Source organism: Dipodomys ordii, unplaced genomic scaffold (genome assembly GCF_000151885.1).
Source record: "Dipodomys ordii isolate 6190 unplaced genomic scaffold, Dord_2.0 Scaffold75, whole genome shotgun sequence".
NCBI classification, from domain to species: domain Eukaryota; kingdom Metazoa; phylum Chordata; class Mammalia; order Rodentia; family Heteromyidae; genus Dipodomys; species Dipodomys ordii.
In genome coordinates, this window is record NW_012267291.1 from 3,676,945 (window position 1) to 3,686,488 (window position 9,544).

A 9,544-nucleotide genomic window follows, 5' to 3' on the forward strand; every position below is an offset into this window, starting at 1 on the left:
AATGCATTTATAAGATTATTTCTTTGTTGCTTTGTATGTCCCTCCCCCACAGTATAACCCCTGCTTTCACTGTATTTGATGTCAGTATAATTTGTGGAGGGGAAGGGGAAAAACAAGTCGTTTAAATAAGGGTACAGGTGGACCCATTGCAACAATGAGAAGTACAAGTTGTCATGTCGAAAACAAATTTACAACTTTGGTGTTGGTGAGGGAGTATTTGGGGGGGGGATGAGGCTGGGAAGGGATGGGAAGGGGAAACAAAGAAGGAGGCTACAATGCTTGATAAGAAATGTACTCATTATCTTGCCCATGTAATTGTAACCCCTCTGTACAGTATTTTCACAATAAAAAATTTTAAAAAAATAAAAAAATGATGTTTATTGAAATGAGCTCCGAGAAATGCAAACAAGAAGTTTGTTATTGTACTGTTTGTAGTTCCTTTTCTTTTCTTTCCTTTTTAATTCCCTTTTGTCACATATTTTTTTTTCTGTACCCTTTCTCTTGTATAGAAGTCTATCTGATTTGGGGACAGAAAGGAGAAGCACAGAAATTATGGGACAAGAAGTGAACTGATTCAGCAGTGATATTCTCTGGACACTATAGTGGAAATAAACTATAGAACTCGGATGGGGAGAGATGGGAGGGGAAAAACTGGGAGATAACAAGAGCCTGAATGACACTGTCAAAAAAGAAATGTACTCATTAATTACCTGACTTATGTAGCTGTGACCCCTCTGCATATCACCTTTACAATAAAATTTTAAAAGGAACACATGTACCTAAACTGCTAACTAAATAAACAAAAAAACAAGGCAAAGAGAACCTAAATGTCTAGCTCAAGACCTTCTAGGTGACAAATGACCTTCTGGCCCAGAACTAATGGTGTTTTCTCCCTTCCCCTCTAAATTTACACAATCCTTATTGCCAGCACCCCTCACCATCCAGACATAGCACACCCTTCTCTGCTTGTCTTCAGTGTTATTCTCTCTGTTTCTGTCTATTCCTTTTCTTAGTTATATCTTGTATATTTAAGTCGCTGCACAAAGGGGTTACAATTCAGTATGTCAGTTTGAGAGTACATTGCATCTTGATCACAACCATCCCTTTCATCATTCTCAGATCTATGTTCCTTCTTATAAAGATAGCTCCATAGAGTGAGACCCCCCTAATACTGCAGTCACTGTAACTTGAGTACCTCACAAAGGTCCTCTCTTCATCCCACATAGGGAGAGATGGAGGCAGAATGCACAGGTGTTTTCCATTATAAACATTTCTATATTATTTGATTTCCATGGCCTTGTGTAAATTATATACATATATAAATGTAAATAGCTATATAAATAAGATGAGGTTGTCTGTTATTAGACTGTCTTCTACCTGGGATAAAACCTTGCATGAATTCAGATGACAGAATTTGGCAAAGATTAACATAGCCTTTTTTATTCTCAACATACCAAAGGACTTCCTAAAAATCTCCACTTTTCAATATTAAGTCACGAATCATTTCCTAAGTGGTCCTGGAATCCACAGTGTTCGCAGTGGTGCTAGATACCAGGCTAGGCCCACAGATGCAAGGATGTCTATCTTCAAGCAATTAAAACTCCAACGGGCAGTAATTACATCAGGATACTGTTGACTGAGCATGACAGAATTCCCCAGCTGGAGTGCATGGGAAGATGGGGAGCTAACATTCAGGGTTAGGCTCTACTTTCCATGACAGCAAATCCAAAATTATACAGGATAAACAAGACAGAGGTTTATGACCTCCTCATATAAAATGGTCCAGAGGGAGGCAGCTCAGGATGAACCTGATTCTGTGTATCAGGAGGCCTAGATCAGCCTGGACACCAAGCCTCTGTTACGTGACATGGGACATTCTATGTTGTATTCAACCCACAGACTTTCCAGTATCTTCAGCCAAGATGACTGTGGACTATTTCTAATCAGCAGGAAAGAGAAACCAAGGAAGAAGAGCCGGCATCTTCCCTGATTATTCTCTTAGGCCAGGATTTAGTAACATGACCACAGCTCACCCTCTAGGGATCTTTCCTTTGGATATCTTTGAATTAACTAAGTCTACATTTCCCCAAGAAGAAGGATCTGACAAATAAGTAAGCACCAGTAGACAAGGCCTGTCATCACCATGAGGCCAATTACAGCTTTCCATGGGACCAGAGAATCGAGGAAGTGAATCCTGAGGGATGAACAGACCCAAGGAAGATCAAGGAGAGTGACTGGGAGGCAGAGACACAGCAATGTGTCTTTGTTCCAATGGTGACTCATCCCAAAGACATAAAGCTGGGCAAGGAATCCTTCAGCCCCTCTGGTTAATGTGAGCAATTCTCTTTCCTGAATAAAAATGTGGAGTTTCATATTTAACAAGAAGGCCAGGCACTGTATGTAAAGTTGCTGGGGTCTTAATGTTGTTGCAATTACAGTTCATCAAATTCACAGCCATCTCTGACAGCTCAGGGTGCTTCGTGGTCGATGTAACAAAATGAAAAATCAATTGTGCTGCGAGTGCATTATTCATATATTTGGTTTCCAATTATTTAATGAAAACAGCTCTAGCTGCATTCTCCAGGAAGAATGTGCCAAATTACAAAATCCTACAGTCAACTTCTTGTATGAGGAATCTTTAAAAGATTCAGAAATACAACAGTGGCATATTTAAGATAATATGTTAAATTATGAAATGTACTCTCAGAAATACTAGATATTTCCTGCCAGACCAGTGTACACATACACCAGGACATCATTTCTATGTTAGCCAAATATCACAATGCACATTTCCTCATTTATTCCAGAAAATTGCCTTACTTATGTTAGGACAGCGTTTGAAATTTGGTCACAGTGTGCTACTTATGTCTCAAGTATTTTATTATCAAGATTCATAAATTAAACCGCATTTAGATTTGAAAACAAAAAGGATACCTCAGAAGTCCTCCAGCTTTGCATATGCCCTCAAGAGATTAATAGTAAATGCATCAGATCTGAACAAGTAAAGAAGATGAATGGGCCCCAGTAACTCATCAGGGGCTTGCAGGCTTCATGTGGATAATTCCTCAACTCTAATGCTTTGAACTTTGGTTAACGATTATTACAGATGAAAGAGAATGTGGCTTACCATGTTCCCCAAAGACCTGCACATTAAATTCCAAAGGCAGCAGGTAGAAATATGAAACAGGGCGAGATTGACCTCAACCTCCTTTCTTTTCTGCATTCAAGGCACATTTCAATCCACTGTCATTTTTATAACTGAATCTCCTAAACGCCCCCTCCCCTCCCTCTGCCCCCTCCCCTCCCTCTGCCCCCGTCCTGGACTTTTCTTGCATCTTTTCTTGGCCATCTTGCATCATCCAGATTACAATTCCTTTTTGTTGTTGTTTTTAAATGTCTCAAATACAGATTTCATCTGCTAAGCTAAATAAAAATAGATCATTCTGATATCTATAATGTATCTATTTAAATCAGTACTATACAAAGTGTCTACTGTATTTTCCTACTAGTTATCAGTAGTGTTCTTCCCATCTATACATTCAAAAAAAAATCCCTGTCTTAGGCCAGGCATGGTAGTACATGCTTACAATCTCAGGTTCTTATGAGGCAAAGGTAGGAGGGTAGTTTGAGGCTGGCCCAGTCAAAGGCATGAGACCTTATCTAAAAACAAATTACAGGATAAAGGGCTGGTGGTATAGCTCAGGCTATACCTGGCTAAAGAGAGTAAAAACTGGAGTTCAGACTCCAATAGCAAATACAGCGTGGATCACAGGTGGTGGTGCGAGAGGGAAAAAACAGGAAACAAGAAGTGTGTCCACAGGACTAAGCACTAAAGAGAAAGAACAAAAACATGGAGACAGGAAAGGGCACTCCTGAATGATTCATTTTAAACTCCTAGTTACTGTATCTGGTGCTGAAGTCTCACTACCAAAAACAAAAAACAAAAACAAACAAACAACAAAACAAATCACAAGCCTGAATTTAATTTGTTCATCAGACTTAGAGGAACCATCTAGTAGGTGGGACTTCCTCCTTTTCCTCCAATCACCAATCTTCTCCCTGTATATTGCCCCCTCATACTCGAATGTTAAATGTATCTATCCTGCATCCAAGACCTTACTAGTGACAACAAGATCCAGTCCCTCAATCAAGGAACATGAGTGCTTGGAGCAGAGTCTACTATTGAAACAACATTTCATTGCTGATGGCTCACAACTGTAATCTTAGTTACTCAGAATGCAGAGATCTAAGCCAGACACAAAAGTCAAATCCCTGAGACTCTTATCTCTTATTAGTCAGCAAAAGGTTAGAAGTGGAGGTGTGGCTCAAGAGCTAGAGCACCAACACAATGCTCTAGTCCTATGGACACACTTGTTTCCTGTTTAGAAAAAAAAACTAAAGGTGAACATTAGGCACTGAGTTCAAATGCCAGTATGAAAGGAAAGGAAGGGAAGGGAAGGAAAGGAAAGGAAAGGATAGAGGGAGGGAGGGAGGGGGGAGGGAAGGTAGGCAGGCAGGCAGGCAGGCAGGCAGGAAGGAAGGAAGGAAGGAAGGAAGGCAGGCAGGCAGGAAGGAAGGAAGGAGGGAAGGAGGGAAGGAGGAGAAGAAGAAAAAGAGGGGGAGGGACAATTTGGAGAAGAGAGAAAGGAAAGGAGGAAGGGAGGGAAGGTGGGAGGGACATAAGAGACATAAGAGAAGAAGGAAGGGAGGAGGGAAAATTTCTATTACAACAGGAAGAAGTCTCACTTACAGAAGAAAAACACCATCAAGTTGAAAACTACAAGAACAGCTTTACATCAGTCAATTGTTTAAAACAAATAGCAAGTGGATGTTTTTAGGGAGAATTTGTTGATGAAAAAGCATTATGAAGACCTTGGTAAATAATTCAGACAATTTTTCAGATGAAATGAGTTCAAACCACCTTTGGAAAACCAATTTGTTGAGTGCTATAACAGTGAAGTCTTACCTTGTGGTAACACCTAAAGTATGCAGCCCGCTCATCAGAAAATTTCTCCAGTCTTTTTGGACCCTTGCTTGACGCTTTCTTGAATACTAACCAGCATCGCTGATAGATCTGGAAGGAAATGCAAAGACAGGTCAGCACCTCCACGTGCGCAATGGTGACTAACAGTCGGCATCGCTGATAGATCTGGAAGGAAATGCAAAGACAGGTCAGCACCTCCACGTGCGCAATGGTGACTAACAGTCGGCATCGCTGATAGATCTGGAAGGAAATGCAAAGACAGGTCAGCACCTCCACGTGCGCAATGGTGACTAACAGTCGCCATATTTAAATCCTTACTTTTTGTTGTTTTCATCAGTGCATGAGTCACAAGCCAGAAATACGATGTTGCTTCAGAAAAGAAAACAAAGTTTTAAAAATGTTCCCTCAATGGGCAAACTATATGGTCTAGACAGCTACTGGGGGGAAGGAGTAAAGTCACAATATTCAGTGAATATCCTACAGAATTAAGGAAACTGAGGGGAGGGTTTGGGTTTCGGAGGGAAGGGGCATGTGATGAAAGGGGCAACATCAACCAAGATGCACTGTACTCAAACCTGATTTGTTAAATTGTAACTCCTTTGTACAACTACTTAGAGATAATAAAAATATAATTATAAGAAATAAAGATAATAAATAAATAAATGAAGGAAAGTCTCCATGACTATTCTGAACTGAGGACACTTAGTTTTTGTTCACACAATATGCCTTCGAATACGATTACAGCTATGTTATAAAAAATTAATAAATTATTAGTTAATAAATTTAAATTACTAAATAATAAATTATTCATAGTCCTCTAAACACATTGTAGTCAAATGCCTTCCTGTCTTGATATCAGTTATCACTAGGTACATTTCAGGAAAAAATAAATCTTGGAGAGAAAAGTCCCAAATCAGTACAAATGACATAAATATTCCTGACACATGCTCAGGATTCAAATATAGCTAAATCTGAACATAACAGGCTCAAGGATACACTGAAGATACACTGCCCACTTCCTAGAATGAGCCAGACCCTGTGTATCACATGACACTCCTAAATGATGCTGAAGTAGCCAAGAGATCAACAGAACCCAGAAACTTGCTTAGGAAATTCAACCCAGAGACTCCAGAATTACTCTCAGAAGGAGGGGCAAGGTTGGGAGGTTATAAACCAAAGCTGACTACATCATGGGTATGCAGTAGGGCACCAGATTGTTTCCACTCCAAGAAAAGAAGACCTTTCATTTCTTTCTTCTGTTGCAATCCCTAATTCTGAGATCCAGCTCTTCCTCCACATGCCTTGAGGAAGCTACACAGCAACCAGAACCGCTTGCTGCCAAAGCACACCGCCTGCTCCAGAAGGCGCCATTCCAGGCGCAACTGTCTCAGACAGGACTTGCACAGGACTTTCTGCCATCACAGGCCTCTGTGGACTCTAACAGCCATTTCCTTTCAGGTCAGAGTGGGAACCTCTTCCCCTGGGGCTCTGCAGAAAGCCTGTGATTGACTGGTATTAACACCTCAGGGGATACAAGCAGACTGTTCCACAGTCTGGAGACAACAGGCTGGATCACACACTGGTATTGCAACATGAGGCCCTTTCAAAGGTTTCTCCTAAGTTGTCTTTTCTGGCCTTTGGTCTTTATCATTTGATCTTTTTCATTATCAGAGCATGAAGATGAGATAGCCAAGAGGAATCAGGGTGGAAACAGCAACAAGAGGGAGAGAGCAGCTGGGAGCAGAAGCAGCAGAGATGTCGATGACGGGCAATAGAAACATGTAGAAGTTGAGGGAGGAATTCTATGCGATTCCATTGCTGAAAGAGTTCCTGGGAGCTTCCCAGTGACCCCCCACTGGGGGTCAGGAGTGATGACCCCAGCCGAGGCTCTAGAACTGTGATACCAGCCACTGTCAGAACCCATGAGTTTGGACAGCTAAAGCCTGGAAGCCAAAACCCTAGCTGATGCTGGTGGCTCCTGGTTGATTCAAAGTGGAGCACTACATAGCTTCTGCGGGCTGGACACTAAGCCTCAGACCAGAGTACCTAGGGCTGTAAGTCTCTGGCTTCTAGACCCTGGAGTCATAAGCTTCTCATTCTCGGGCCTTGGAGCTGGAAACCTCAGAAGGTGCCAGCCCAGTTCTTAAGTTGTTAGACTCAAAGACCCAACATTACAGGAACTGTTCCTCACCGACTCAGGATTGCTATCTGAGTAGAGTCAAATCAGCTGATGGGTAATAGTTAGGGATGGGGAGGGTAAGGGTGAAGGGAGCAGGGTATCACTTTAAAGGGTTAGTGTGAGGTTCTTTTGGTGGTGAATCATTGCATATTAACTGTATACATGTCAGTATCATGTTTATGACATTGTCCTATGTTTTTGGAAGATTTTTACTACCAGAGAAACTAGGAAATGGGGGTAGTAAACTTACATAATCATTCCTACAACTGAATCTACAATTCTCTCAAAAATAAAATGTCTAATTATTACCAGTGAAAGGAGGTACAGGTGCTTAATCAAGATCTTCAGATCACTACCCAATCTAATAATTGTTATCTACATCCTTCTATAGTCCTTTAGTTCTCTTTTATCCCCCTTCAGATCATAGTCTAATTACCCATCTGATTAACTAACTTTAGGAAAGCAAGTCATTCAAGCGCCATTGAGAAGAATTCGAGCACAAAATCCTCTTCATGAATTCATCCATGAAAATTAGCATTCTCAGTGTTACGGCTGGAAAAGAGTCTTATCAACAGCCTGCTTGTGTCTGAAGAACAGATGAGTTCACTGGCTCCCTGAAACCTGTCCTAGCACTGTAATTACAGTGCAATGACTGACAGTCAGAAAGGGTGTGGGAGTGAGGCTTCACTATCAGGTTATTATTGGCTTTTGTAAAAGCCCCCGAGAATGTGCTCAGAAACTAAATGTTCTGCAGGTGTGCAAAATATAATAGGTCCACTACAAAAAGAAGATATTGTCGCTAAGAAAAATACTTTAAATTTCTAATTATGCCTCAATTTTCAGATTCACATTTTAGTGAGAGCTTTTCTCATTTTTCCTTCTAATCTGTTCATTTTCTTCTCTGTTGAACCAGGACTTGCCTGGCTTATTTCCAAAGACTGCGGAAAGCAAACGAACAATTCCTCAATTTCAGTGTGTCTCAGGATTTCCATTTGGGCCCATGGCTATTAAGTTTGGGAAAATCCAGTTTGTTGCTCTTTTCACTGAGCAGTAAGGATGACAGTACAACATTCAAGTCAAATAAAGGCAAAAATACTACCAAAGAAATTCACATGTGTGCATTCTTGCTGCGAAGTCACTGAAATAAATTAAAACCTGTTGGCTCATCAGGAGATAAGGAAGGTTCAAAGTGGACTGATGAAAGGGTGGTTCCGGATGTCAACTTGGAATATACACACGGGAGCCACATGGACAGGACAGAAGCGGAGAATGGTTTGTGCAATCAAGATCCTTCTTTCATTCTGTCATCCCTAATATACATCAGTGACTCTCAGAGTGTGGTCCAGACTCACTTGAGTTACTTGCACACTACTGGAGATTATACTAGGTCTACAGAATCAATGTCTCATGGGAAGGCCACACAAACTTGCTCTTTAGCTTGCTCCAAAGGTATCTGTAAATATTCATGGAGCCCTTACAAGCTGTGCCGTACCTCCCACTTGAGACTGCCCATAAACGTTTCAAAGGTTTCACCATGGAGCCTTCTGACAGTGGGGGTCCCAGCAGGGGAATTTGGTAGCAGTTGAGCCAGAGCAGCATCCAATGTCATCTTGAGACAGAGACCACACACTAAAGGACAAATAAAATTTGTTGGTGGCTGGGAAGGTGGCTCAGTGGTAGAGCACTTGCTTTGCATGCCTGAGGCCCTGGGTTCGATTCCTTAACACCACATAAGCAAAAAGAAAAAAGCCGGAAGTGGCACTGTGGCTCAAGTGGTAGAGCGCTAGCCTTGAGCTGAAGAGCTGAGGGACAGCGCCCAGGCCCAGAGTTCAGGCCCCATGACTGGACCCAAAAAAATAAATAAATAAAATAAAATAAAATTTGTTGGGATGCCATAAATGCCCAGTATCCCATCGCTGGACCGCTTGGTCCTATGAACAGAGAAAAGGCCTTCTAACTTTTATATCCCAAACAGCTCAGCAGAATTAGAAGAAGCCACCCAGAGGACACACTCAGGACCCATGCCAGCATGGAGACTCGTTGGATTAACACCAGCATTGTTTCAAAGAGTAACACTTTGAAAACAACCCCTTTCAATTAATAGTTTCCACTGACAGGCAGACTTTTACATATATCCATTCAAGGGTGCCCACATCTCTTTGCTGTACTCACATCAACTTTCTCAACTTACAAAGAGCACATAACTGCAAACAAGTGTGGCTACAAAATTCTTGCCGAAATGAAATAACATGCTTGGAAGGGAGACAAAAGTTGGTGGACAGCTGATGGTTTTCAATTTTTAGCACATCAACAAATACCTCTCATGAAAGGTTAGGAAGTAAATACGCTCACCTTTGAGGGGCATGAAGGCAGCCACAGAA

General features: G+C 41.4%; 1 protein-coding gene across 1 annotated transcript in view; it reads right to left on the reverse strand.

Moving 5' to 3' along the window:
- The window catches only part of Dok5 (docking protein 5), a 65,564-nt gene extending 56,792 nt beyond the window's left edge, over nt 1–8,772 (reverse strand). Inside the window, exons 1-2 of the mRNA XM_013024296.1 lie at nt 8,656–8,772; nt 4,967–5,224 (exon numbers count right to left, since the gene is read on the reverse strand). Of these exons, the coding sequence (XP_012879750.1) occupies nt 4,967–5,224; nt 8,656–8,772 (375 nt within the window). The remainder of the gene's footprint in view (nt 1–4,966; nt 5,225–8,655) is intronic.
- Nucleotides 8,773–9,544: the final 772 nt, after the last annotated feature.